Raw genomic sequence first — 27,830 nt, 5'->3', positions numbered from 1 at the left:
AGGGGTTTATGTATACACCGAGTTGAAGTTCGGCTCAGTAGCTGTTGGTGATTTTGTTAGTGATTTGTCAAGCCTTACCTACACCATAGCCAATGCAACCCGTGTCGCGTCAAATGGCAAAACGCCGAATACTTGTCACTCATACATGGTTTCGCGCTGCAAAATCGTTTGTGTGCATGTTTCTATACACATCAACTAGTGCGGACCTTTAGGTCCACGCGAAACAACACGTTCGAAAGTAAGATGTTACCCCGGGGCTCACGCCATGGCGGCAAGGCCCAATAATAAAATTCGAAGCTAGACAGATAGCCACCCCTCAACCAACCTCAACCAACCAGAGCGGCTACAAAATTTCTCGCAAGGAACGAGTGGTATACAACGTCTGAAAGGATGTCTCTAGTTGAACTATTCCTTGGAAGATTCCCGGAGTGGTATTTAGCAGTATACACGTCAGATAGTCCTACGACCAGTAAGGAACGGCCAATACCAATACAAATGATGACACTACCCTACTCTTTACCTCAGGCAGTTTCATGTGGGGGTAAATTGCACCACCCATTCATTGTTGGTGCTAGGGGGCGGGCAGGATGTCATTTTCTCTATAAGAAGGGTCACTTTTCTAATTTATGAGTCTGTATTTCTTCCTTCCATTATCGTCGCCGCTGACATATAACACATAATTAAGTTCGCCATGGCCACGCCACCTCAGCCCAATGTCAGCTTTATAGACGAGTTTCAACAGTTGAAAGACGCCCAGAAGTCGGCCACTTCCGAGAAACTTGACGATTTTTCCAGGAGGAACGTTTGGTTTGCTGAGAATCAGTTACACCAAGTTTTAACAGACCTCTATACTAAGACGGCGAAGGCACTCCAGGTTCGCGAATGGTTAATCCTCAAGGCCCAAGAAGAGGAATTGCCTGAACACCACATTGAATCTATCAAACAACAGCATTCCAGCTTGGAAAATATCCACAGAAGCATCAATAATTGTCTCAAGAACCACCCTATCGATATTGCCTCTGGGAAACGCTTGACCACACCAACCGAACAGCCAATTTGTGTCTCACCACAAGGCATTGCTAACACAGCATATAACTTATCCTCCAGCACGGCTTCGAAACCTCCCACATTTATCGCGTCAGCACCAAACGTCTCACGGTCAGAAGTCAGACCTCTGAAGAAGCCAGTTGTTTCGCTCAAGCGTCAAGCAGAGACTCCCATTGTCATTGCCCACCTTACCCCTAAGAAGGCCAAGACTGAAGCCAAAAAAGATAACAAAGTAGGGCAAAGTAAACAGCATACTTCGTGGGCAGTGTTGCTAAGGGTCCTGATAGAGTACGACCTGTGCCGACTCCAACCCACCACCCACTCAGACGACTACCCTTGCTCCCCGTGAGCCTAGAGTCAATTGAGAAAGCAAAGGCTCCATGTTTATTGTTATTCGAAAGTTGAACTCGAAAAGATTACCTGCTGAGTTCCGATGTAGTAGGCAAGCTCGGACCGCAAGTAAGCAGAATTATAAGATCATCGTTGGAAACAGGCCTCAAAAACAAATCCGGTTATTCCAACCTATACGAGGCGCCGGACGCGTTCGAGATATTAGTGGTCAGATTATTACCGGAACTCGAACAGTTACGTTGGAATTTCTGAAGAGGAGGATGCGCCTGGTGCGCAGTTTTCAAGTACAGATACCTACCGTTGTGCACGAACCACGCTTAACAAAGAGAAGCATGGGCATACTTTGAGATGAAGAAAGTAGAGGACAGTAGATTTTATGAGTGGGCCAAGATAAATATATCACAGGAGGGTGATGAATCTGTCTCCGAAATCTAATTCGGTAATATCCATTTACAAGCATTCTAGCCGTGCCCTTGGGTCGCGCAATATGGTCCCAAGTTCATGACGTTCGAGAAATTAAGTTGAGTCGAAACATCGTCCAAGATAGACAACACTTACTATTATCAGATCTCGAAAGGATCGTAATCAATAAGTTTCACGTCGAACCTTCTGATTTCTGGCGTGTCCGCATTTTGCGCTAATCACACTATCAGAAGGGAAAGGAGGGTGGGGGGGTCATCTCCGTCCTCTGGCAGTGCATTCGCTCGGCCTTCGAGGTACAGGATGCCGCTGGCGTCTGGAACTTTGGAGCTGATGTATTTGACGACGCGCTTGGCGTGTGCCTTGGCTGGGGTATTTTGCCTCCAGCACCGCTTCTACGTCGATGGCCATATACGCGGGCTCGGCAGGGTATCTCCGAGACTGTGCTACGGGTACTAGACTTCGAGTTGAAGGTCGATTCAGCGGGGCAGAGTTAGCTCTGAGCAGGCTTCTTTGGTTGAATTGCAGCCGATGCTGAGGCAAAGGCAGATGCTGCGGGGGATTGGACGGCAGCGGTCGCTCTGTTGAATATAGCCGATTGTAAACAATCCTACAAAGCCGAGTGCAGATAAGACGCTGGAATTGAGAGCTACAGATTGTAACCTCCCTCGCCAAGATTGTAGGCGCAAGGCATTTCAGTGCATTAGCCTCCTCGCCTTGAGGTTTAGCAGTGGATGACGGGGGAACGAATAGATCTTTATGTACAAAACATCTACTAGTTAGTCTAGTCTAACGGAGAGTATAATAAGAAGCTGTACGGAGTACTGGGCTTTTCAAAATTTGTCACGTAGGCGCATTTATAATTCACAATAATTGTATCCTTGGCTTCTCATTTGTTTCTGGGACCGCTGCTCTATCCAAGCTATTATGCTATTGAGCCCGGGTCTTGGAGAAGTTGTTTCGTACTCTGCCGGTCTTTTGGCCCCCATTGCAACATAGAGCCAACGAAGGCAAGAAATGTATTCTTATTCTCACCCTCAAGGTATTCTTTTGACTGTCCCAAACATGTGCCTTGCGGTATGGGCACCTCAGCTTTCTATTGCCCCATTCATGAGATGGTTAGCAACGGTGCCTGGCCAGTAATAACCCGGTAACCTTTACCCTTTCTGTGAAGAACTCCCTACTCCTTAAACCGCTCTGGAACACATCTACTGGCGGTGGCCCAAGCAAGCCAATCACGTCGGCAAGATGAGCTCGCGTCGAGTACCCTTGCCATCTGGATTATTGCCGTGAAAAGGTGCAATAGTTCGAACAGTTCCCATATCTACCATACCATTTTCAGCATCGTCATGTACTTACTGGAATGGGAAGGAAATCGACAAAAGTCTGATACGAACCATGGCTCCGACATTCCATATATTAAATTGGTAGCTCCATTCAGTCTTCAACATTACTTCTGGCGATCGGCAGACATTTGGCTGCCCATCATGATTTCTTTTCCATTACTGCGGCGGAAGCAAAGTCGCTCAGCACCACACCACCAAAAATATTCGGCAACTGAAAGCGTCGAGTCATGTATATTGGCGTCTCGTCCATGATTTTACGTGTCGAAGGCGCTTCCATCTCCTCGTTGGTGAATACGTCAATCATGCTCTCATCAACAATCTCTTGCAGGATGTTGTCGGCCTTTATATCTGCAGTTGATGGGTCAGCTCATTAAAATCACTTAACCAAAATGCTATGCACCTGTATGGACGAGCTTACACTCAGTATGTAGATAGTCAAGAGTTAAAAGGATGTGTTTCAGGTCCGCTTTCAAAAGAGGCTCTGTAGATCGATTGCTTGGGTTGTGGTATAGCAAAGCTCTCCAGCTATCCCACATTGGTTTTTGAACAAGACTGCGGTGGTTACGGCTGGGGTATTTGAGTATGAACGTGTCCAAGGGTGTGCGCACATGACGGCAGGGCGTTAACCGAGATGTGAACGGTTTGCCTTGCTCAAACTATCGTAGATCCCGAACTCTCCTCTATTCCCTCCATGGCGAGTATATACCTTGAGTGCCACATGCACGTGCTCACTACAACCATCAGTCATTGCCTATTCATGCTACGGGTTGAAAATTTCACCGGAGGTTACGAGCTAGCCACATTGTGGACGTGGTGCCAAAGCCTAACTTGCCTGAGACCTTGTATTTGGAGTCGTATACATCGCCATATTCGCAACCCACCAAAACCTTCGATAATTTTCTGTCGAAACTGCTTGCGTCCACGTGAGGAATGAAGGGGGTATTGAGATATAGTGTCTATGCAGTTGATGAGCAACGGACGCGGCATAACCACAACGTCCGCGGTCAAATTACGCAAATTGGATTTCTCAGAGGCTTTTAGAGAAAGAAGTCTGGCGGCACGGCGTATATTTAATCAATTAATTATTCCTATAGTTCAAGGGAAATGTTTCGCGATAGAAGGTTGTGGATCGCTTTGAAAGAACAACAATTTGAAGTCGAGTTCTCGTTGCTTGCTTAGTAGGCTTGTTGACAGCGCTAACTCGTTAGTTACGGGCTAATAGTTGCACATTAACTCTTTTATAGGAGTGGGGACCATTAGGAGAAATAGTCTTGAAATTACCAAGTCCTTCAGTTCTGGTGGTGCTGAGCCAGGTTCGACGCCCTTGGAAAAGTGTGGCTGACAACGACATGAACGAGGACGCGAACAACGACGCAGATAAAGACATTGCTTACAAGTCTGTTAATACTAGCACTGAAACTTGCAAGGAACCTTTTGTAGTGACAAACCGAACGACTGCAAACAGCTTTTATCGTTGCTTCCCATAAGCAACAATGAAACTGATTCATAATAATGGTAACAATCTAGAAATCTCTGGTATAAGACGAAGAACCAGGTTGTGGGGACATAAGATATACCAACAGTATTTAGGGACCCAACTTGCAGCACATGTATTATCGCGAATAGATAGAACTTTCTTAATGTTGACACACTCATATCGACTACACAGTAGTTGAAAATTGACACCTAGTCCTGTCCAAACACATGATTGCTTCGATGCTGGCGAGTGCTTCTTGCCTAGGTATAAATAGTGTGCTATATCCCTGGCCAACGTGCAGCCGACCAACTGAATGAGATTCGCCTCAGCGACTATTACATGGCCGCAAGTTGGCCCAGGCCAATGGTCGCAATACTTATGTCAACCTTGAAGTGTAGAGGAGGTAAGCGTAGTCCTTTTGTCAATACTATTTGTCAAGCAGCAGAGGCGCTAAAGACGGTCATGTACCGTATGTTGATATCATCGACGGGGATGGGATTATTGATATTAACCATGCTGTCTCTATAGGCTACCATTTCTTTCACATTGTGGTAGAGCTTAGCGCCTTAGAGGATTGTCTTATGAGTTTAGTGTAATGAGTCTTCAAAGTTAAGATGATACAGCAGGGGAAACGTGGGCAATGGCCTTGGTCATCTATAAACGACCACCTACAAACAAGGATTAATTGAAAGATCAATAACTATAATAAATTTAGTATGTAATAAAAATTATAATATTCCGAAGATTTTCAAACTTAAAGTCTTGTCAAGCCAGTCATTGACGCGGACTTTATGTTTGGCATTGTGCGGTACATGAGAATGTCGATAGCGCAGGAGTATTTAGACTGTGTGCGCTCTTGCGCAGGGACAATACCTTACTACCAGATCGGGGCCTTCCCGTCTTTTCTGGGTGTTTTGGGGGGATATCTTGCTACAATGAGGTAGGCCCATATGCTGCAAAGACCAAGGATGAGACCAATGGTGTAATAGGCACGCTGATCGAATATCTCCGGAATAGAAAGCACCCAAAAGCTGAAAGGTGTAAACGTCCACACAACACAGGCAACATTGACCAAACAAAACCCTAAAGATAGTCCTTGTCTCGAACCGCGCCGCAAGTACTCATGGATTGGGCCTATAACGATAAGAACATTCGTGAGGCAGAACCATTGCATAAGACACCCTTCGCCTATCAATAATATGAGGAGCACGACGATAGAGTACATCCCAAGCTGCATGAGAATCGTATACTGCAGTACAGATCTCGAGGAAGAATTAGGTCCAAGTAAAGACGAGAACGTAGTCTCACGGTCTTTGAAGACGCTCCTGTGGATACAAAAGACCTCCAGGCAAGTCCACAATAGAAGTGCAGTTGAAGTACCCCGGAGGAACCAGTGCTCATCGTGTCGAGAAGCGGCTCCGTTTAATAGGTAAGCCCATGTAGAGTCGTGAGCGAGGTAGAATTGGTGCATCCAGAAAGGTATCGGACCTTTTCCCTCACGTAGTGTGAGCCTGATGGCGTAGACATACTGCAAATATCCGATTGCAAAGCTAAAGGTGGCAGATAAAAGTAAAGGTTTGTTGTCCAGGGTGAATCTTTCCGTGAGTAGTTGGTAAGGGTCCATAATTGAAGCGATCCGCGTATATAGCTGCAGATGAATGGAGGATGTACGCCGGATGAATGCAAGATGGATATGTAGTCTGAGAAACAGATCAAATCCTCTACTTTCTGTCGCTTAAATAAGTAATTTCATACAAATATCAAAAGTTCACGGTGCGAAACGTAGTTTTACGATCGCTATTATTCCTCATCCTTTCAGTAAAGAGCCAATCTTATATTAGTAATTCGGACCCGAGATTCCGAAATGAGCTTAGCCATCGTCACTCAGACAGCTCCACTGGCTTAGAGGATGGCGTGTGCGATGAGTTGTAACAACACCGTCTCAACACTAGACTCACTAAGCAAATTATCCAGATCCGGTAAACCAGACGGGCCACTTCCCCACCTTGTTAACTTTTGTACAGGCCTCTCCATGGAAGGAAACATGTATCAATATCCCAAAAGTGTGCCAAGCAAGTCTCAACAACGATATATAGATTGAAAAAACAGTAAGGGCTGGGTGAAGTCTCGAAGTGGATCCCCGGACAGATGTCTTGTGGGATGCTCTATTTTCGCGTAATCTGCATCGCCGACTACGGATAAAGGAATATGAAGATAAATCAGACCACTGAAGGTCCAACGACAAGTCAGGCTCCATAGTGAAAATATCCTGGCTATGAGATACCAGGTGCAGTTTGCCATGGGCGAGTGAAGAGTCACCGTTCTATGTACAGAACAGCTTAATTACGAGGCTATCAGAACCGTGACGGAAGTCCAGGTACACCTAATATATGAGTCACAGGAGAGACGGACAGCTAAGCTTATCCAATACATGTCCCCTAAGTGTATTAAGATCTGCCCGCCACGAATTTTAATCATCTTTCGGTGGCCTTCAGTTCGTTCTTCTCAACCTTCAGCCAAACAGTCTTGTTCTATCTTCGTAGTGTTAAAATAACCGTTTCAGTGGTATTAGTAATAACCTCTCCAAAACATCCCTTGGAATCTCGAGAGAGAATCCATGCCACCATTTGTCTCCGAGCCTTTCAACTACTCGTCTCCAAGAATCGCGTCTACTAATACCACTAGTGTGGCTCTGCTCTCTCCTAACATGTCGACTATGCCTGAATGGTCTACTGGAGGATTGTAATCGACTATTATAACTGGCTAAAAGGAATGGGCCAAGATGTAGATATAGAGGTAGCTTATGCTGTTACTCTATCCTCTACATTTCCTTCGACCAACGACAAAATACCCATCACAAATCCGAAAACAATCCTTAGAGGATGGCTACGACACTCAAATAATAAATATCCTAAGCTTCCCTCCATTTCACAGAACATAGCAGATGTTTTCGTTCCCAGGCAAGGCCGTCCCATCTTAAACACCAACGCCAACAACCAGCCCCGCTAAGGATGAATACGCTCTATTATAGTCCATAAATACATTCTATATAGCTCCATTCCTTATCGTGTGATACCTCTGCCTGGTCAAGACGTAGCGCGATATTTTGAACAGAGCGAAAGACCCCGACTATTACATGAGCCGTTGGGCTCACAGGATATGCCATATATTGGTCACTCAACTCCTCAGATCAGTCCAGTCGAGGGGTGCATAGCACCAACGATGATTTCCTATCTATCTTCTGTGTTAAAGCAAGTTGAGCGTTCTCTGTAGACTGCGACAAACATCCTACACTTTTCGAGGAACATTTGCCTGCAAAGAGAGTTCCGCTGAACAGCACGCAAAGCGTAGCTTATGCCATCGAAGCTCTTGATTTTATCCGTGTACGATGGACGGTGGAACTAGAGAGATAACCAATTCTTCTCTCTCTTTAAATCGGCCGCTTCACATTCTCAAAGACTAGTTTCCTGAGGTCCGGGACGATTATGCGTCTCACCCTCGTTTCGTCTTCTTTATTTAAAGCTCGTTGCGCTTTATATAGTATTTGTTTCTATGCCATATACAACTAGCGTAATGCATTAATATTGGGAGTCAGGTTTTACACGGCTATTCTCATCGAGTTAACGCGAATAGCGCACCTTATAAGTCTCTTGATATCCCATACCAACTCCGTCATGATGGTAACGGACTTGGCTCAGGCGTCTTCCACTCAAGTGCAGGTTACGTCCACCTTGAACCATCTTTGGTCTCGGCCTAGATGGTCGCCTGCTGGTTGTGTGCGAAGTTAGTAATCTTTGACGAGTGGCATCGAAGCAGATGATTTTGCGGAGGTTGGTTGGTTGGATCCCCACCAAGTAGTGGTCCGTGATCTCTAAACCTGAGGAAGTTTTGTCCTTCATACCATACCTACGAACTCTTCATGATCTTTACTAGTTGATTCAGCTCTGGCGGCATGCCCTGCGTTTTATTATCGTTGGTAACTCGTTTCTCATTCCGGAGTGGTTGATCACGTTTATAATAGCCAGCTTTGAACGGATCAGTTTGTACAGTAGCTGATTGGGACCCTGACTTGGGTAGAATGATTCGGCATCTGCCTTTTTATTTCATTTTTGTTCTTTTTTTCAATTGGTCAAGAGTAAGCATGGGAAGAAGTGCGCGGCAAAAATTGCCACGGTATTCTACGCGGGGGCTGTTCCCGACCAGCCAGCATAAAATACCAAAAATAATGCCAACAGGAATGGGGGGGTGTGGGTTGTTAGTCGGACTGTAAACTTGGAACCAACACGCTTCAGTTTTGCGTTTTACGCCAAAAGCCCACCAGCCAGACCATAAATGCTCGCTCGTTAAATTACCACTTCATATACTACAGATCCCTACGTCCTCCACAATCAGACTATCGACGTTCTCTCCTTGGTCATTTTTCTTTTTTTCTATAAGAACATATCTTAGCACATATATCCGTCATAGCAGCACGACAGGACTATGTTCTCGTTCGTCTACCCTGCCCTAACCAGGCAGTTTTCCGGAAGAGAAAACACTAGCAAAAGCTACAAAGGCAGCGTACATCAGCCAATATCCTCAACTCCCAGTTCCGAAGGTCTTTTACTCTAGCATTGATTCCGAAATCGGGCCATTCATGGTTATTCAAAGTTTTGGTTCCCGACGAGGCATGGTCCAGGCTTTGGTAAATCTACGCGAGGACCTAAACGGAACGCCCGTTTTGTAACCTAACATTTCCGAAATTAAGCTTAAAAGGTTGTATGTCAAGATGGCACGGTGTATACAACAGCTTGCACAACCTACTCCTCCCGCGTATCAGGGCTCTCGTCGAAACAAGCCGCGGATAATATTACATAATGGGGCGACCTCTTACTCTCAATATGACTAATATAGTTCAACTTTCTAATATCCCCTAATTAGTCTTTCCATTAAGAGGGACTATATATTAGACTACTAATAAGTAATACCTAGTATTAGCCAATATACATATAGCAACAATACTTTTGCAGCATAACGATATGGTATTATCGGAGGATGATTATAAGACTAGATATTAATGTCGAAGTTTGGGTTTGCTAAAGATGACTAGTCGAACCACTCTAAGCACGCGTAAGCGATATTACCAGCGCCGGATGGTTTCGGCTCTTTCGCTTCTGGTTTGATGATTTTAGACTAGCTAACGTTCTGATTAATGAGAATGACCAGGTTCTCGGCGCTATTGATTAGGAATTCGTCTACGTGTGGCCGACGCAGTTTGTCTTAGACTCGCCTTAATAGCTATTACTTAACGTACCAGAGATATAGAATAATGGCATTTAGGGTTAGGAAAGCGTTCATAAACGACGGCTAAAGACCTAGCTTTTAGCGATGGAAGAGGTAGAAGAAGTCGCAAGTCCCGGTTCTTTACTTATCTCCGCGTATATACGAGAAAGCTAGGAGACGGGCCGTTTTTGGCTTGATTATGCCGCTCGAAAGAGCTAGGCTTTTGATACCATCTACTAGAAGTAATTAGATGAAAGTTTCTTTGATGAATGGGGAATAGATGTTCCTGTAGAAGAACTATGGAAGACGAGGGTGCAACTTCTAAGTGAAGTGGAACAAGCGGCGATATGGTTCAAATGAAGATGGTGAAAACAAAGGAACGGTCTTTGGTTGAGTGGGACGCCACGAAGGCAATGCAGTGCTTGTCGTCCTTTCTTTTCGATTAATCACCTCTTTCCCGTAACTACTAGTAATTGAGCATCTATCTAGATACACCGGATCTGCATACCCTGTAAAAGAATACAGTCTTATGTTTTCTACATATCTCGTGACTTGCTCACCAGTGCATATCTCATCACCTATTCTACCAGCTAAGAATCACCGAGAGTTCTAGAAGAAAAGACACCAAGGCCTCCCAGAAAGAAGACGAAGCAAATACATATGCTCAGTCCACTATCGAGACGCAGTGCATCGAACGTACAAAGGACCTATGTCAGCGGTCGAACTTCTAGCCGAATTCTAAGCAGAACAACTTTTGAGTGAAGAGAAAGGTCTTTTGATCTTGCAACGGAATCTTTCTGACTAGTTATATATTCAAGTTTAAACCCGGATATCTAATCAGCTCACAAAAACATCATTTTCGGCTGCGAACGGTAACAATGAAGAAGCTCGAAGAGCCACATGCAATGGGACTGTAGATATAGGACTTGAACTCTAATTACGACCCTGAATAAGTGGATAAATGAATCATATATTAATGATGATGTTCTGAGGCTGCACGGAGAGTTTGCTAGTGCGCCAGGACGCATGTGATGCCGCGTGATTGTTTTCATTGGACCTCATATGGGCTTGGCGACACAATCATGCTCCTCCATTTGATATCATTTGTAGCGTCTCGTGTCACAATAATAATTCAAGGATATTCGCGTGTTATTGCCTATTCAAAGCACAGGCGGCAGCGGTTGCGACGTTGAATATGCAGCCATCGTCTGCAAACGAGTGAAAATAGCGGTACAAAAACTCTTACACATAATGGCCATGCAGCTTCGTCTGATGACAGTTCCCCAAAATGAAAACTTTACCCCTCAGTTAGAATGTATAAAAAGTTAACCACATTGTCAATATTTCACGTTCTACTTCAATCTCGGTTGGATAAAACTTTAAGATTTTAACACATCCTCCATACTATACTGTCTTCCATACCTTAAGTATTTGACTCATGATCTCATCGAAAGCCATGGCTACCCCATCGACGATTCACATAAGCGTTGTGCTGCTATTGGTATTGTCGGCATGTTGTAATCCAATGAGCCGACAGACTAACAGACGTCCAATTATTCTTGACCGTTCCGGTGGCTTCACAATTGGGGGCAGAACTATATCCAGTCCAGTTTCGTCTAACTTGACCCTTTCCTGCGACCACGGTTATATGGAATATTTCTTGCCGCAAACCCCTCGAAAGCTGAGCCTAGTCATGTGGCACAGCTCAAGCACGCAAACCTTTCAAAACCGATGGGACGGCGGCGAAGGTTTCAAAGACATGTTTCTGCGCCGCGATTACCCTGTGTATCTCTGGGACGGCCCCCGGGTTGGACGTGCTAATTGGGCATGTGAGCCCGACTCCTACACACCATGGTATCGAGACGAAGGGAATTTTGTAGCGTGGAACTTTGGGCCGTCCTACAGGAACTGGTGGCTGGACGTGCAATTCCCAACAGAAGATGGCTATGCCTGGCAGCAGGCCACAAGCGCTCGTTACGTTGAGTACGACAGCGACGACAACGTCCAGCTGCACTCTAATGCGGCGGCTATCGCGGCTGATTCTGGTAAGATAGGACAGGACATTGCCTACATAACTAATTCAGCTTCGGGTGTTCGTGCCTTAATGACGGTGGTGAAGAGCAACACAACTAATATCAAAGCTATTATTTGTTACGAGGGCTATGGATACGTTTTTCCAGAGGGAGCAAACTTTACGGCCAACACGCCCTTTTTCTCGGGAGGAGGATTTGGGCCGTACGTCGTACCATTGGATGATTTCAAAAAGCTCGCCAAGCTCGCAGCCGTAATGTTTTATTGGTCGGATCATAGGGATGAGTCATATTTGTTTTTGAAGCAGTCACGCGAAGTAGCGGAGCTCATCAACCTGTATGGTGGTAATGCACACGTCATGAAGTTAGGGGAAGATGCAGGTCTAAAGGGGAGCACACACATCGCTTTTGCTGATATGGACAATGATAAAGTTGCGATGTTATTGGATGGGTTCCTTCATAAGAATAAGTTGGATGAATATCAGGTGCCCAAGTGGCTGAATTGAGGCTATACACGCCCACAGAACATCGTTAAACGAAGGCAGATTATCATAGAGGCGTAAAGCAAATCGTCTAGGTCTAAATAAAACAGAAATAATTGATGCTGTCTCACTCTCAAAAACTACATATGCATCACGAACAACATGGATATATTTTCTAATGTTGTGGAATGGCTTCTCCATTCATTTCTTTCCGTACAGTTTGGGCGACAAATAGATCTATTCAGCGCTATCGTACGAAGGAGAAGAAGGGATTCTTCCCCTCGTACGTGGTCTATAGATAGGGGTTCACCAGTACGGCTGCTGGCTGCCGACAGCCACATCGTGGCTGTGGTGGCTTACTGCCAGCACGCCGCGTGACTACCTATACTACGTAGTCAACCGTCGTACGAGACCGCGAATAATATATTCCAACAAATGTTGAGTTTCTATACAATCCTGACCGAATTCGGTCTTGACAATTCATACCTCTTTGATATTCCGCAAAATACTTAAGGACACAATGTGGGCCGCGACCGCGTGGTTAGTTTGGCTCAGGATTGTACTTGAAGTGGTGCAATACATTAAATATATTATGAATAGCATTCTTACCGCGCCATTCAGTTTGAATTACATTTGTAAGGCATCGCGTCTCGAATAGGTTGGTACCAGTAAATGCACACGACATTACCATGTGACGATATCAAGAGAAGTATTGACTCCAACTATGTAGGAGCCTTTATTGGTTTCATTTGTCTCCACCCCACGGCATAGATAGGTAAATAATCGGAAGCTGTGCCAACCCAAGGAAGCGGCGCATCTTCACTCAAGCCTGCCTGGAGTTATGTTGCAGAGGTTAATGTCGTTGGTATATGTGTTCCAACTCGAGTGTTTGTTGACTGGTTTACTTCCACGAAGACACCTTCGCGGGTGCGGGTATTAGAGCTGACCCGGACGTTCAGATATAATCCCAACGGTGGCGTCAACCTGGGTTCGCAGTATGGTGGCTTGAACTATCTATACAACAGCCTTTTCCCACCCTTCATAAAGGTCATCAACGAGACTGATACACCACCTGCATCTTTGATGGTTTCATATACTACGGTCGACCGAGGTGCCTATGACAGCCAACAAATATCTCCTTCAGGATCACTTAGGATAGAAGCTTGGCTTTGATGGTCTGATCATTTCTGATGCTGGGGGTATAGCCAACTTGTACAAGCAATCATTCACGGCTACTTCGGCAGCTGACGCAGCCCTACGCGCTCTTCGTGGAGGGTTACAGTTAGAACTTTCTCCTGGTCAGCCCGCCATGTTTCCCAACTTAATCGGATATGCGAATGAATCAGATGTTGCCTCGCTCATTGATGGGGCGGTCATTCAATTAAATTACTAGAAATAAAATTCAGGGCTGGGACTTTTGATCAGCCACTCCCAACCGTCGCAAATCTCAAAGCAACATTCAAGGCTCCGGCTCATTTGGAAGTCAACCGAAATTTCGAGAGAGAGGCAATCGATCTCCTACAGAACAAAAACAATACACTGCAATTCAACGATTCCTGAAATAGCATTAGTAAAGTTGCCTCGATCAGCCCATTCGCTGACGTCATCATCGCCGGTACCTATGCGGCCAATAACTCAACAATAAGATCTTTCGGAAACACACTTCTCCAAAGTCTTCAGACGGAGTACGGTATTTCCAATGTTCTGTTTGAACAAGGATTGGACTTCATCAATACGACCAACTCTAGTGGGATCGATGGTGCCGTGGCTGCTGCGAAGGAAGCTCGTGTCGCCATTGTCAATATTGGATCTGTAGCTGTGCAAGGTGAAGACTCACTGGCTGCTAAGAGAACGGATGGAAACTTTTATAGTCACGCCGAATTACATTTCCCTAGGCTTCAGCAGGATCTCCTGAATGCTGTTCCTCGACACTGGCGTACCCACTACTCTCGTAATAACCGGAGGACAGGCTTTTGTGCTGGATAACAGCACGCTGAGCAGAACCGGTGCCATTCTGCATAGCTTCCTAAGTGGAGAATACACATCCGATGTACTAGTTGAGATCTTGGTTGGCAAAGTCAACCCCAGTGGCAAGCTTCCCATTAGTATGCCAGAGACAGGGGGGGTCCTCTCCTGTCGCCTACGACTACCTCCCTTCGTATGGGCTCGAATGGACATATCCTGGCACCACCGAAGTTGTGCCTTTCGTATTCGCCTTTGTTTGAGTTACACCACATTCAACCATTCGAGCCCATCCGTTGTCCGGAGCACGACTCCACGAGGAGAGCCAGCGGTGAATGTTGCGGGGACTGTGTCGAACAGTGGTCACTTTGACGGTAAATAGGTGGTGCAATTATACTATCGCCAGCAGTACACATCAATCGAGATGCCAACAAAGCAACTCATCGGATTTGAAAAGATCGAAGTGCTGGCGGTTGCTCAGCAATTGATGACTTTTAACGTCAGGGTCGATGATTTAGGCTATTAATTAAACGGCGACTGCACGAGGAAATCAGGCAACTTCACTTCTCTTATTGGAAGCAGCTCCCGAGCGCATGTCTTGAGACCAGTAAGTATCATATTGTAAAAACACATGCTTGAATATGGACCATGGTTAAATGGTGAGATGAACTTCAGATTTCCAACGGAAAGACAATGGATAATGTTGAAGAGCTCCTCCCGAGGTACTTTCCAATTCGAATCTAGATGATGCATTGTGTCGCGAGTCAATATGTATGATAACTAAGCAGAACGATCAATTCTCAGACCTAAGAAATGTCGGTACAATCACATGGCAGATATTTGACAGTTGTATTTTATTGACTTAACCTTTTATGCTTATTCATATTGCGATTACGTATTATATCTTTGTTCATTGCACCGTAGTTCGAGCCGAAACATCCGTTTTTGAAAACTGATCTTGGACTGTTCTGACTTCATCCAAGGTTTCCAGAGTGGTTTCGCTTTGCTCTACTTTCCAATCAAGACCATAGTCCAGTATAGCCGAATTCTTACCGACGTAATATCTCATGCCAAGCATCAGAACAATACTGCCGACAGAGAATGCAGCTGCCATAGGAAAACCGATCGGATAGCGTGGAGCATCGCTGACCTTCCAGGCACTGAGCGGAATCGTAGCGTGGCCAACATAGACCAAGGTCACAGTGAGTGCAACGAGAATGGATCTCGCCTCAGGCTCTTTCCGAAGGATTATAGCAAGCCATGCTGTGAGTGCATAGCCCCACGCAGCTGTTGCGTAGGTGAGGAAGTAGAAAGCCAGAATCGTTGGGTGTGAGTTCGGCCATCCTGCCAATACCGCTGTCGCTACCAACTGTATGGTGGCGGCCCCGCATGCCACCTGCCAGCGCCAGTCCTTCCAATCGCTCAAGGCGTTCAGGCCAATGTTACAAACGATAGAAATGGCGTATCCGCCCAATGGAATCAAGTTGACCATATAGGTCGAGTACATCGGTTGCCCTGAGGCGTCCTTCACACCCTTCAAATACAATAGAATATAAGAATTTGCTCGTTGTGACCAAGCGAATTGGAGATATGCGCCGATGAACAAATATGCTATGGGACTTCTGAGAAGTAGCGCGATTTTCCGGGAAAGAAGGCGCCATGATATAAGCTCGGCTGTCGTCGTACCGCTATGCGACATCCTGGTGTGTGCAATCGCGCGTTCAACTTTTGACAAATACAGCGCTCTCGTGTAACTAGGCGAGTCAGGTATCGTCAGGAAACCAACAAAGCCCCAGCTGATGGTAATGATTCCAGAAACAATGAAAAGCCATTGCCAACCTTCAAGGCCATGTACACCGTTCAGGTTTTTATAGAGAGCCGCTTGCAGTATGCCGAGAAACATATTGCCTGCCACACCGCTGACCCCAAATATAGCCAGGCGTTTCCCCAGTTCCCGAGGCGTGTACCAGTTGAAGATCAAACTGACGATTCCGGGCCAGGAGCTTGACTCGAAAACCCCGAGAAAGAATCTTAGCCCGTAAACAGTCTGCGCGTTTGTAGCTTTGTAAGTTACGAGCGTGAGGACTCCCCATATGATCTCGCAAAGAGGCAGGAACAAAGACGGTCGTACTCGCGTTTGTATGATCTGCGACGGAACGATGAATATGGCATAGCCGATCGAAAAATACGTGGTAAACTCGACGAGTTCATTGCCGTATAGCGACAGCGCCTCTTTCATTCCGGATACGTACGCCTGGGTTGTGCCGGATTGATCCATGTCCTTCAGCAATCCCGCGACTGTGCTGCGTTAGTTCATGACATCAATGTATTGAAGCTTTAAACATAGCCTTTCTCAGACGCTAAATCCGTAGAGACAAGAGCAAAGAAATCGGAGTCGAATCATAACTTACTAGATGATGTTAGTGCACAAAAACGAAATAATAAGTGGCCTACAACCCCACCACCCCTGGGGAAATAGTCACTTACCTGAATGCCCATACTAACAAAAATATATCGAGTTTAAGTACAAGTACATGCTCCGGATCTTCGAAGTAGGGATGTATAGAGCCTAGCCATGATTGCAATGGTTTTTGTGAAAGAGGTTCATCGAATACCGGTTTATCGCTTGAGCTAGGCATTGCTCAGATTCAACCAGGCTAGTCTGGGGACCAGTGTAATCTCTGTGTGTGTTGTCAAATCCGTGAGTGATCAAACTAGCAGCTTTGGTTAAACCTCAATTAACATAGAAAGTGGTGTATTTTAGAATCAGGCGAAAACTGAGATGCTCTAACCGTGTATTCGCTTCATTTTATCTTTTCAGTCTTACATTATGCTGTTTCTATGGGAAGATTCGTGATGTCGGGCGAAACCCGACATAAAACCAAATTCTTGGCGTGAATGTCGTGATTGCGTCCAGATGTTAACGGGGTATAGAGTGGAGCAGTACGCTAAGCATGTCGACTATGGTAAGTATAAATGAGGTAGCAATGGGTTGAAGAAGTTCATGTTAGACGTATACGAGGTGCTTCTACAAGAAATGTTAGACAAAGCAAAAATTTAACTTGTAAGAATGCTCGGCATTGTGCTAACCTTAGTGAATTATATGGCTTCAATGTAATCTATTGGCACATGCAGATCCGTAAAATAACCAAGATGCGATGTGGTCCATGTGGGTTTCTGATGCCGCTAGCGGTCGCGACAAGCAGTTCGAACTCATTTTACTATTATACGAACCAGTTCACTTAACGTATCTTGCGAAGAAACAGATCAGATTGCCAAAGTGTCTATATTCAAATGAATGTTGAAAGCAGACACCGGCTGGCGACAATCGGTTCCAAGACCCTGTAAGATTATAGATCCAATGAGGAAATGGGAGAAGATTCCGCGCAGGTAAGTTGTCGCGTCTTGCCCCACTGATGAGGTGCTCGCCATTGTGGGTCATATGGCTAATTCACTGCCAATAACGGCCTGTAAGAGGACTGTAAAATATGCCACCAACTCTAATTATGACGGGCTTGGACGGGCACCAATCGGGCCATGTCCGATTGCTCGGTGCCAAATATTAGCCATTTGCAGAGCTATCGATATGAGTTAAGTTTAACACCCGCCCGCTGTTCGCAACAGTACGACTATACCACATCCATAGGTCAGCCGCCTCTGTCCTTTCTGCATTTGATGCAAACATAGACCCACTATAGTCATTGACGAGCTCAAGTAGCCATGGCTGAAGCAACTGCATTCACATCCAAACCACTGTATCCGGCGTATCTCCCGACCAGGCCCGATGGCTTCACCGCGACACTAGACGTGCCATCATTTGAAGCTGATGAGCCTGGCGTCCGTGCAGACCCTTCTAAACCTCACATTCTGCGACCTGGTGTGCAGGTGGAAAGTATGACGCCTAGAATCGGGTCCGAAATTAGAGGCGTCCAGTTGAGCGAATTGTCCACTGCGGGACTGGAGTATGTATTTCGACCTTATTGTCATTATTGAATCTTCACTGCATTCCATCTTCTTGTGATAACCTTGAGCAAGTACTGATTGTATGCACTATATAGTGAAGTGGCTTTACTGGCTGCGGAAAGAGGGGTTCTTGTCTTCGTATGCAGCATATATCATATACAACGATTGAATACTGCTAATGTGCTGAGTGTAGAGAGATCAAGACTTTGCCGATATTGGGTTCGATAGACAGCGAGAGATCGCTAGACACTATGGGCCTCTACATCAAGTGCGACATCTAGACATAGGACATATTGCAGACCGCTGACGGGATATGATCAACAGCATCCAACAATGGGGTATCCGGCAGGCACAGGACCTGAGTTCCACGTCGTGTATGCTGATGAAACTGTGTAAGGTCACATAAGCATGCTAATGAAAAATTGTGGACTGACAAGCTACATGTACAGAGGCAATCTTAGAACACTCCTGGGTCCGAGGACAAGTTATGACCTCTGGCATGTAGACCAAACCTTCACTAGCAACTTACCCTCTACCACCTTCTTCTGGGTTCTCGAAATGCCCAAGTCTGGAGGTGGCGACACGGTCTTCACGTCCCTTACGGCGGCGTACGAAGCTCTGTCGCCTACTTTCAAGCACGCACTTGCTCCCCTTAGCCTGCTTCATTCATCAGCATCTATCGGAGAAATCGCCAGGGTGGGGATGGAGCGTGCTTTGAGGGAGGCAGTGAAAACCACCCATCCCCTCGTGATCAAGCATCCCGTGACCGGCAAGCCTTCACTATTTGTGAATCCGACTATCGCTCGCCAAGTCGAAGGTATGCTACCAGAAGAGTCGGAAGCCATTTTGAGATTCCTGCATGAGCACATCAGAAGCCTTGATTTTAGCTGCCGACTGAAGTGGGAAAAGGGCTCTGTGGTCGTCTGGGATCAGAGGGGTGTTGCCCATAGCGCTGTTCCCGACTTCAAGGATGGCGAACGACGACACGTGGTGAGGATGATCCCGTATGGATCTCGCTCTCAGCCAGCGTTCCCCGATGTCTACGGTAACGCCGGCAAGGTGTAGATTACATAGATATGCGGCACTCTATACATGAGTGGAATGCCCGCCTCAAAAGAGCTACGGCGGGCGCAAAATCTTCGAAGAGGTCTCACTATATGAGCGTGCAGCACATATGATGCATTCAACTTAGTATCACGTTGAGAAGAGCTGGTACTGGATCGTTTCTTTGGAAGAAAATGATGCTTAAACAGAATTTAACCGAATGGCAATCCTATCATTTGTGAAAAGTTTATGTACGAACAAAGGGGCCATATTTCCAAGCACACTCAAGCCTTCTTGCAGGCGACAAAGTTGTTGCCACTGGCACCAGTATGGGTGATCAAAGCATCGAAATTGCCCTTGCCATCAAAGATGACACGGTCGGCACCGGGCGACCCGCCCGTGTAGACGTTGTAAGTGGACAAGATCGGGAATTCATACCAAGGAGAAGCGGTCGGGAAGCTAAAGCCCTCGTAGTTGTTGTATTGATGAGGGTAGTTGTCTGGTCGGCGCAGGTTAGTTGTGAACCCAAGGTGCATACATAAGGAGAGAGAGGCTTGTTGGGACGTACTAAGGGCTGAGCCAGACTTCTCCAGGCTGTATCCTTTGGCCAGCGCCTCGTCGATATCCTCCTGCCAGTAGCAGACGGTGCCGCAAGTGTAAACACAGGTGGCCCTCTTCTCAGCTACAGCTTCAACATCAGATCGCTCGGCGACGATGTCAACGGCGCGAGCAGCGACGCTGATAACGGACAAAGCCGAGACAAGGAAGACCTGGTACGTGATAGTTAATTGACTAGAACCGTAGAGAACTGGGAGTGGTGCGACATACCTTCAAGCCAATCATTTTGCCAGACGAGGGATGTAAGACTGAGTCAGCAGAGGGATCTGATGTAAAGAATGTGGGCGGCGTTGATTATCATGTCGTCAAAGAGGCGAAGAATCAGTGGTCTATATAGGACTGACTTCATATCATCGTGGCTGACGATGGTGCTATTCATAGACCGCTATCTTGAAAGCTATACATCCAATCCTGTCGCAACGACGGACGAATGTCCGAATCAGTGGTCAAAAGCCCTTGCTGGGTGTGATGCATGTTGTTCATTTAGCCTTGGCGGCTCAAACACACGTTGTCGTGGTTATTCCATCTGGCGGGGATAGAGAGACCTTCCCTTTTCGGTGGCTGGGTGGGAGCTAAGGCCGAAACATGGGGCAGGGCGGGTTGGAAACCTTCTTGCTCCCCAAATCCCAACTTGCTCGCGACCAACTCGCATTGGATTCGGTGTTCTGATTGAGCATCGGGCTGAAGATGGGTGGTGCCGGCACGACATATGACCACGGTGCGTGATTGGACGATTTGAGTCGCTAAGCGTGTCTCGCTAACGGCAGATCTGCAACGCTCCAATGCACCTCACCTGCCTATCGTCGCTAAGCTTCCCCCGTACGTGTTATGATTGCCAGGGACGAAAGGACCCTTGAGTAACTCTATTGTGACGCTATGAGGCCGGAGCGCGCCGATCAAGTGAAATAAGCACTCATCTTGCGAACGTCCGGGAAACTAGAAATGGCTTCTGCGCCGGCTATAGCGGCTAGATGATGGATGGCTATCGCTACATGATGGATGGCTATCGCAACTTGCTCTATTCAATCCACCAAGTGGTTCTTAGGTGTACCTGATATGGTTATAAGCCCGCTATCATATGAAGCGTATCAATAAGTATAAAGGCCTTGTCAATCCTTGGCTCCGCTCGGCGCTGGCGCATCTCCAAGCTCCCCTTGCCAGTCTGCAGGATGGCTTCGATCACTTGCTTTCTAAGGTTGATATTGCCAAGATTCCACCAATGGATTCCATGGAGATTTGCTCTGGGCTTGCAAAAGATACCGAACATCGAATTGCGACGGTTACCGGTCACCTCCTACATTCACGAAACTCGCTTTGCTGAGAGCACACAGCGCAATTCTGCCGAGCACATTACACTTCGAATTGACAAATATTGGTGGCGTATCGTCGACACCCACGCGCACTGCTCCTTCAATTGGCTAGGGTAGGCCCATCTATATACAACTACACGCCGTCCGAAAAAGAAAAAGAAAAGCATATTAGAACGTGATCAAGTGATTCATTCCTGGTGCCGACTAAGAATAGCCGCCCAAGACCTTTGGGCGTACAAATTGTCAATCCCCATTTCTTGACAACAGCGTGTCTGACGTTGCTTGGTTTTCACTTGTTCTGATCAAGCGGCGGCGGATACAAGGTAGGCCCAGCCCTCAGCTCCGGTGAACACAATTGATTCATGCAAAGCTGGGCTGATAATGGTAAAGAGGCCCTTTGGGCAAGGCCTTTTAAAACCTGTATACAAATGCAGACATCCTTTCGTTCCTTGAGATGAGTAGAATTCATTATTACTGTTTCAAATCGTACACATTGTCGGTGGATTGAGTTGCCAAGGCAACGACATACACACAAAATAGAGATACAGAGGTAAAGTTGACTCCGCCAAGGTCACATGCATAAAGGCGTAGAGCACAGCCTGTACGCGGTGGACCATGAGATGCGTGCGCCAAACACTGCTCCCACAGAGAGAATCTAGACTCCAAACCGGAACTCTCTAACTTTCTTCTGGTAGTAATAGGTCGCAAGAGCACCAGCAATTCCGAGGCCTACGGGGACCGGGGCACGTCCACCAGTCTTGATGATACGAGGAACCGCAGAACCAAGAAGAGCGATGCTGTTACCGAGAGCCAGCTCGGTTCCGTAGTCCTTGTTACCCTTGATCAGGTAGCCTACGAGGGGAAGTTAGCCAGAGGTAGTCCTACATAGTGCTATCGAGAGATAAGACGTACCGGCGAACGCATAAGATGCACCAAGTCCAAGTCCTGCAACGAGAGATGGTGTGGAGCGGGTTTTCACGTATCCCATTGTGCCTCCCACGGCCACTGGCGCCAGAATTAGTCATAGATTGCATAGTCACAGCTTATGTGTACTCACAAAGGCCGGCCAAAGTAAATGAAGGGTGCTCGGCCATTGTTAACTTTTTTTTTCCGCTTGTTTGACGGTACTTAGTCAATGTTATTATTGCTGGAGTTGAGAAACACGGATTAGTCGGGATGGTGGCGAGCAAAGTCAAGCGCCGGCAGGCTCCGACGATTTTCCGGGGACGGGACGCTATCGGCTCAGCTAGACATCTGCATAAAATATGCTGGCACCAACTTCTTCATATAACGTTGGATAAAAAAAAAGTCGAGAAGACTAACCTTAATGCATTAACATGTCAACGCTGTGAAATGAGAACTCGAAGTGATGGAGCTTTGGACGTTAGGAAATGTATAATAGCGCTAGTTCGCCAACTGACTTTCACATTGTTGTTGTTGTTGTTGTGCTGGTCTGCAAAGACTTGCTAATTTACACCGGCCAACAACGACAGCAATAACGCGCTATAGCATCTACATTTCCAAAATTTTCATGATCGTACATAAAAATGTTCGCTTATTAAACGTTGGATTTCTCCCTGACATTTCATGGTTTCCTAACTGTTTGTCTTTTCTTTTTTCCTTTATCCTCCTTTTTTTTTCTTTTTCTCAATGCAACTTGTTGTTTAAATGCCACTGATCTGCACTACACATGTTAAACATGCAACAAAAGACAATGGCGAGCGAATGTTGTATGGTAACAACAAAAGCGCGGATGCTTATAAAGCGGCTGTGGTCGCAAATAATGAAATAAGAGGAAGAGGGTATTGAGAACAGTATAATCTGTAAAGCTTATGAAAAGCCAAAGGTAATAGTCTATCCATTCAAACCCTCCTGCGTGGACTCCAACGTCATCATGCCGTACACTCTGAACGACCATATCCAAGCTTTGCGAAGTAGCGACTTGAGTCACATGGGAACAATCGGGTCAATACCAATCCTGATTTGGTTCAGGGTGCCTACCCCGGACTCGTTGGTTGATAAAGTGCACGAGGAGTACCTACCTATCCGACCTTTCATGCCGTTGACGATGGAGCAGCTCTATGAAGTTCTCACAGACATATATGACAAGGTCTTTCAGTCTAACAGCGATGGGTTTCTGCTCGCTAACACGCTGTGCTTCAACTTCGTCAAGTTAAATATTCCGGAAGGGCATGGTCATAGTACACGACTGTACCCGTTCGAAGGAATGGACAACGCTCGACTGGCTTGTTGGCTTCACTGGGCCGGCTCTTCGCTTGACAGGCGCGGATTTTGTATCACTATCGACGCTCGCGGCTAAGTATGACAAGAACACAACGCAGGTTTTTTTCCCGCTGACGTTGGATCGTGATCAACGTATGCCTAGTTGATGTCCTGTCAAGACACAAAACCACTAATCTACCTGAGAGAGAGTGCACATAAGGGGGGATTGGAATTGCACTCTGTGAGATTGTGAGATACAATAGTGTAAAATAGCAGTTGTGATCTGTTGTACCAGACAAGCCAATAATACATGTAGGAAAATGGAAAAAAATTTGCAATATTTGTGCGTGTATTGGTCATCATGAAATTGCTCTTGTGACCACATTTCCATAGCAAATATCGTCCTCGTTGTTGATAAAGAGCTTTTGCTGGTGTCTGGAGCTGTTCTTGTAATCTTGATATTGATCATCTCTTACTCGATTGACTTGGGTTAAACAGTGCCTTCTGGGGCATGGAAGGAGCGCAGCGTTGCTTTATGGGCCACATTGCTATGTCAGGGGATTGCTTGGATGAACCTTTAATTGAATCATACCCATTTTCCAGAATGTCTTGTCCTGACGGCCTTCGTAGTTCTACACCAACCACCACGGAGCATGTGTGGAGATACACTTATATCTAACACCTGTGCCAACGTAGCAGTCCTCCACGGACGCTTCGCCACTACCAAGGTCAATGTATCTGTTCTTTGTCAGTTCCTCTTGGTAGCATGTTCAGACAGCAGTTATGTGCTTCGTTTGCACGAGCGTTCCACAAACGCCTTCCGAATTTTGATGAGATTTAGTTCTATAATTACCTAGGCAAATGGTAATGGGCATTGGCTATGATCAATAAAGTCTAGTTGGTATAGTTTGCAGTAGGCGAACATTTTGTTGACCAAGGGTTTTTCGAGCCTGGTTGCCTTGTTGTGTTTTCTAGTAGTGCGGCATGAGCTGAATAGAATATTTATTTGATGCAGCATAATCTGTTCTAGTTGTCTTTATCGGTATCGATGTCTCGTCCTGATTCAGCACTTCGGGGCCTATAGGGTCTATAGGGTTCATGGTGCTCTGGAGTTGTAGTGCGTTCGTCAAAGTCAGCATTTAATTACGCTTCAAACTCACGTTCCATACTGTCATAATCGTCATTGTCATCGTCATCAGCATATTCCTTACGAGCTGCTCCATCATCAGTCATCTCTCTTCTTCACCATTTACAGGCTGATCATCGTCGGTCTCGTCCAAGGACATTGGAGCACCAGCATCTGGTGGTGGTAGTGACAGTAGCGGCTCGTTGGCCATTGCTGCCCTTTTTATTTTATTTTATTTTTCTCTTCTGCATCTTCTTCTTCTTCGTCTTCTTCTTCGGAAGGCCCAGGCTTGTTCCATTCCTTGTCGAATTTGAACTCGGATGCGGGCGGTTAATTTTATGGTTCTTCCACCAATGCGTCAAGGTACCTGCAGGGACTTTGGGCCTTGCCGCGGCTTCTTTGGTCGTCGCGGCGCGAAACTGTCTTATATCGTAGGGACGCCGCTGGTACCGTCTCGGCATACCAGGCTTTTCGTAGCCGGAATTTTGGACAAGCCGCGGGACATAGGCGTGGAGCAAGCAGTGCACAACGGCATGTCGCTGCTTCCCTCCGTAATGCTGTTCGACGCGCTTCACGATTCAAGGCGGAGAAACGCGAATGTTGCAACGACGGATGCGCTTCGGTGGTCTAGTAGCCCATCTTGGTACTCGCTTGTCGTGCTTCATGAGCCTCGGACGCTTGAGCTCTCGTACACACCATTGTTCGCCCTTGGCAAGGCCCCACGGGACTGCGATATTCTGCGCGGGAGAGAAGGCATCGGCCATTTTCCAAGTTGCTCGAGTATGGTCGTGGTTAAAAGAGTCGAGGTCAAAGACGTTCTCGAAAAGCGCAGTCGTTAAGCTACATACTAGACTAACTTAGCAATCTTTGGTGGGGTTTTGTAGAGATCAGGTAATTATGAGAGGTCCTTAGGTAGGCGTACTTGCTTTGTAGTGGGCCTGCAAAATCCATACGCCGCATACTTTTTGTTCGTAGAAAATCTTATTCAATGATGTGAAGATCAAGTTCTAGCCTTTTGTTATGAGTAGAAACAAACTATTTGTCCATTAGGTATTAGAGTCATCGTCTTTCATGGCATTTGCGCTAAAGCTATTGCAAGGAGCTTGACAGGCTACGAACAAGAGAAGTCACGAAGGTTGTATACATTTGGACATGAATTGGTCTCACCATACCACCCACCGTATCTCAAGTCTTGCGCTCTGATTTAACTGGAAAGCATCTGCTGACCTTGGTGGTTCCCAGGTGATTTAGCATCATATTGATCAAAGCCCGTTCGAAATCAGTGGTGGCATTTGTGAACTTCCGAATGCTCCACTTGCTTGGTAACGTTTATTGGTGTAGCAATAGGCTTCACAGCGGCTTTTACCCCGCATTAGCATTACACAGTAGCCTACAGTAGGCCCCAAGCAAAAGGGGATCTTGGTATCTGCAGCGAACCCAAAGGATCAAGTCGTTTTTGACTGGCAAAGCAGACTAATCATTGAAACTGTAATCATATCGACCATATCAAACTACAAAAATAGTCATAACCCATGGACAAAATGATCGACACCTGTGTGATTCGAACACACGCTCCCGAGGGAACTGCCTATACCGATATCTATCGCAGAGAAAGATAGCAGGGCAGCGCGTTAACCACTCCGCCAAAGTGCCGGGGTTGTTGAAAGAATGTGATGTTAAAATACAATATACTAGTTTCAAGTAAGATGAGCGACGACTCAAAGCTAACAACACACAGTACGTTGCCCACGCCTGCTTAGGAATCGGTGTGCCATGGTGGGGCATTGAGACTTTGCAATTACTAAAACCCCATCAATTAGATCATCTATGGATCTTCTGCCATAAGCTATTAATTATGTTCACGTCCTCATTGACCTCTGCGTTTTCATTCTTTACTTTTTCGGAATCTTCATGGTCGTCAAACGTATCCATCCTGGATCTGAATTTAGCCATCATAAGGTCAAGCGCGATCTTGGGCGAGGCCAAAGACAGTTCCTCTCTCAACTTGGCCTGGCTGATGACTTTCCCGTCACACAGATGTTTGACGAGAACCTCGACCATATCTTGGCAGTTGTCGTCAAGCAGCTTGTATCGAGGATGCAGCGTCAAATGGTGATGGCCTGCATTGGTGTCAGCCCAAACAGAGTCACTGAGAGTGGGAAGGCGAGCGATGATACTCACCCAGCTGCAGAATTTGCTCATGTGATTGCGTTGTCTCGCCGATGTAGTAGCAGGATGTCCAGCTGGTGATGTATTCCGAAGTTATCTCTTCGAAGCGGAATTGGTTCCTCATCAAAGCATTCAACGCCAAATCATCGCTCATTAACTCGTAGAAGTAAGAAGGTGCCAGAGTGCGGTCGATGACTGCAATTGCCCAATGGCTAACAGCGTCCATGGACATCCCAACATGTCTAGCCAACAAACTGTATGCGTTATGTGACAATTTGAATCTGCCGAATGCAATGGGAATCGTGACCAGGAACACTGCCTTCTGTGTTGCTGATACGTCGCACATTAGCGGCGGCATGTCCTCGGCTGACGCGCCGGTACGCTTCGCGGCAATTTGATTGAGGAAGTCATTATGCTTTGCTATGCGCCGTTCTAGCTCGGCTCGTGCTGACTTTTCATCTTCTCGATGTTTGCGCTCTTTGCTATTCAAGATGAAAGTCTCCTATCAACTTCCTCAGTTCTTGGCAATTGGGTATGAATGAGGGGCACATACCGCTTCTTACTGACGAAGTCCTCCGCCGCCTGGCTGGCCTGGCTTAGCCTACCCAAGATGTCGAAGCCCATGGCAACGACGAAGTTTTGACTGCAAAAACGAGGCTGCCAGGCGGAGAGGTCTTGGAAATTTTTGATTGTTCAACACAAAACAAGGAAATCGACGGCGCATCTGCATCTCGGCACAACATCCGTGAAGTGTTGAATAGATGCATAACCACCAATAAGTACATAGACTGCGCCATCCTCCTTACGTTGCCATTGCCTAGCTCACATGTCTGATTACAAAACTTCATCTCCCATCTTCTTTCACTCTTCTTAAATCACTTGCAAGCATTCGATTCACGCATTCTGAGTTCCACATCATATGCAGTTGTTGGTCTCAACCTTCCCACCTTGCATACTATGCATGACTCCATACCATTCGCAAGCAGCTCTCACTACGATG

General features: G+C 46.3%; 10 protein-coding genes and 1 non-coding gene across 11 annotated transcripts; 4 read left to right on the top strand and 7 right to left on the bottom strand.

Moving 5' to 3' along the window:
• Nucleotides 1-691: 691 nt before the first annotated feature.
• BKA67DRAFT_673882 (uncharacterized protein) lies at nt 692-2,315 on the top strand (the record flags this gene model as incomplete). Its single annotated transcript, XM_046108744.1, has 3 exons — nt 692-1,392; nt 1,487-1,667; nt 2,052-2,315. 3 exons carry the CDS (start codon nt 692-694, stop codon nt 2,313-2,315), a joined length of 1,146 nt encoding a protein of 381 aa, XP_045962308.1.
• A 428-nt stretch (nt 2,316-2,743) lies between these two features.
• On the bottom strand, nt 2,744-4,672 carry BKA67DRAFT_591216 (kinase-like domain-containing protein; the record flags this gene model as incomplete). Its single annotated transcript, XM_046104686.1, has 9 exons — nt 2,744-2,914; nt 2,980-3,094; nt 3,132-3,142; nt 3,216-3,260; nt 3,325-3,512; nt 3,565-3,814; nt 3,871-3,895; nt 3,945-4,051; nt 4,559-4,672. The coding sequence occupies 9 exons, from the start codon at nt 4,670-4,672 to the stop codon at nt 2,744-2,746; spliced, it is 1,026 nt and encodes a 341-aa protein (XP_045962307.1).
• A 683-nt stretch (nt 4,673-5,355) lies between these two features.
• On the bottom strand, nt 5,356-6,394 carry BKA67DRAFT_620170 (uncharacterized protein). Its single transcript, XM_046105470.1, has one exon. The coding sequence runs from the start codon at nt 6,263-6,265 to the stop codon at nt 5,519-5,521; it is 747 nt and encodes a 248-aa protein (XP_045962306.1). The 5' UTR covers nt 6,266-6,394; the 3' UTR covers nt 5,356-5,518.
• A 5,034-nt stretch (nt 6,395-11,428) lies between these two features.
• BKA67DRAFT_512700 (uncharacterized protein) lies at nt 11,429-12,439 on the top strand (the record flags this gene model as incomplete). The annotated part of the gene is made up of 1 exon (XM_046097497.1): nt 11,429-12,439. One exon carries the CDS (start codon nt 11,429-11,431, stop codon nt 12,437-12,439), a length of 1,011 nt encoding a protein of 336 aa, XP_045962305.1.
• A 2,779-nt stretch (nt 12,440-15,218) lies between these two features.
• On the bottom strand, nt 15,219-16,775 carry BKA67DRAFT_557093 (major facilitator superfamily domain-containing protein). The gene has a single exon (XM_046102221.1). It carries the CDS (start codon nt 16,653-16,655, stop codon nt 15,288-15,290), a length of 1,368 nt encoding a protein of 455 aa, XP_045962304.1. The 5' UTR covers nt 16,656-16,775; the 3' UTR covers nt 15,219-15,287.
• A 1,228-nt stretch (nt 16,776-18,003) lies between these two features.
• Nucleotides 18,004-19,575, top strand: BKA67DRAFT_557084 (uncharacterized protein). Its single transcript, XM_046102220.1, has 5 exons — nt 18,004-18,339; nt 18,436-18,478; nt 18,534-18,608; nt 18,665-18,732; nt 18,790-19,575. The coding sequence occupies exons 1-5, from the start codon at nt 18,098-18,100 to the stop codon at nt 19,403-19,405; spliced, it is 1,044 nt and encodes a 347-aa protein (XP_045962303.1). The 5' UTR covers nt 18,004-18,097; the 3' UTR covers nt 19,406-19,575.
• Nucleotides 19,576-19,582: 7 nt separating this feature from the next.
• On the bottom strand, nt 19,583-20,693 carry BKA67DRAFT_557083 (Ribonuclease/ribotoxin). The gene is made up of 3 exons (XM_046102219.1): nt 20,213-20,693; nt 19,953-20,154; nt 19,583-19,883 (listed from the first exon to the last, which is right to left on the bottom strand). Exons 1-3 carry the CDS (start codon nt 20,225-20,227, stop codon nt 19,669-19,671), a joined length of 432 nt encoding a protein of 143 aa, XP_045962302.1. The 5' UTR covers nt 20,228-20,693; the 3' UTR covers nt 19,583-19,668.
• Nucleotides 20,694-21,874: 1,181 nt separating this feature from the next.
• Nucleotides 21,875-22,826, bottom strand: BKA67DRAFT_205833 (transmembrane proteins 14C-domain-containing protein). The gene is made up of 4 exons (XM_046095455.1): nt 22,636-22,826; nt 22,370-22,459; nt 22,225-22,317; nt 21,875-22,164 (listed from the first exon to the last, which is right to left on the bottom strand). Exons 2-4 carry the CDS (start codon nt 22,404-22,406, stop codon nt 21,968-21,970), a joined length of 327 nt encoding a protein of 108 aa, XP_045962301.1. The 5' UTR covers nt 22,407-22,459; nt 22,636-22,826; the 3' UTR covers nt 21,875-21,967.
• Nucleotides 22,827-25,014: 2,188 nt separating this feature from the next.
• BKA67DRAFT_656293 (uncharacterized protein) lies at nt 25,015-25,500 on the top strand (the record flags this gene model as incomplete). The annotated part of the gene is made up of 1 exon (XM_046106918.1): nt 25,015-25,500. The coding sequence occupies one exon, from the start codon at nt 25,015-25,017 to the stop codon at nt 25,498-25,500; it is 486 nt and encodes a 161-aa protein (XP_045962300.1).
• A 707-nt stretch (nt 25,501-26,207) lies between these two features.
• Nucleotides 26,208-26,314, bottom strand: BKA67DRAFT_t47. Its single transcript has one exon. It is a non-coding gene; the product is annotated as a tRNA-Ser (tRNA).
• BKA67DRAFT_557072 (uncharacterized protein) lies at nt 26,273-27,581 on the bottom strand. The gene is made up of 2 exons (XM_046102218.1): nt 26,843-27,581; nt 26,273-26,781 (listed from the first exon to the last, which is right to left on the bottom strand). The coding sequence occupies exons 1-2, from the start codon at nt 27,186-27,188 to the stop codon at nt 26,483-26,485; spliced, it is 645 nt and encodes a 214-aa protein (XP_045962299.1). The 5' UTR covers nt 27,189-27,581; the 3' UTR covers nt 26,273-26,482.
• Nucleotides 27,582-27,830: the final 249 nt, after the last annotated feature.

The sequence above is a fragment of the Truncatella angustata genome (genome assembly GCF_020726525.1).
Source record: "Truncatella angustata strain MPI-SDFR-AT-0073 chromosome Unknown BKA67scaffold_2, whole genome shotgun sequence".
In the NCBI taxonomy this organism is placed as follows: domain Eukaryota; kingdom Fungi; phylum Ascomycota; class Sordariomycetes; order Amphisphaeriales; family Sporocadaceae; genus Truncatella; species Truncatella angustata.
Note: the sequence above shows the minus strand (reverse complement) of the source record. Positions and strands in the feature narration are given on the sequence as shown.

Coding starts and splice junctions, on each gene's coding strand:
- BKA67DRAFT_557072 (XM_046102218.1), bottom strand. CDS start 27,188: ATGCCGCCGCTAATGTGCGACGTATCAGCAACACAGAAGGCAGTGTTC. Junction 26,782..26,842: donor TGAGCAAATTCTGCAGCTGG/GTGAGTATCATC, acceptor ACACCAATGCAG/GCCATCACCATTTGACGCTG.
- BKA67DRAFT_205833 (XM_046095455.1), bottom strand. CDS start 22,406: ATGGCCGAGCACCCTTCATTTACTTTGGCCGGCCTTT. Junction 22,318..22,369: donor ATTTACTTTGGCCGGCCTTT/GTGAGTACACAT, acceptor TTCTGGCGCCAG/TGGCCGTGGGAGGCACAATG. Junction 22,165..22,224: donor TGCATCTTATGCGTTCGCCG/GTACGTCTTATC, acceptor TTCCCCTCGTAG/GCTACCTGATCAAGGGTAAC.
- BKA67DRAFT_557084 (XM_046102220.1), top strand. CDS start 18,098: ATGGCTGAAGCAACTGCATTCACATCCAAACCACTGTATCCGGCGTAT. Junction 18,340..18,435: donor TTGTCCACTGCGGGACTGGA/GTATGTATTTCG, acceptor TGCACTATATAG/TGAAGTGGCTTTACTGGCTG. Junction 18,609..18,664: donor ACTATGGGCCTCTACATCAA/GTGCGACATCTA, acceptor TATGATCAACAG/CATCCAACAATGGGGTATCC.
- BKA67DRAFT_557093 (XM_046102221.1), bottom strand. CDS start 16,655: ATGGATCAATCCGGCACAACCCAGGCGTACGTATCCGGAATGAAAGAG.
- BKA67DRAFT_557083 (XM_046102219.1), bottom strand. Junction 19,884..19,952: donor GAAGTCTGGCTCAGCCCTTA/GTACGTCCCAAC, acceptor TGCGCCGACCAG/ACAACTACCCTCATCAATAC.
- BKA67DRAFT_620170 (XM_046105470.1), bottom strand. CDS start 6,265: ATGGACCCTTACCAACTACTCACGGAAAGATTCACCCTGGACAACAAA.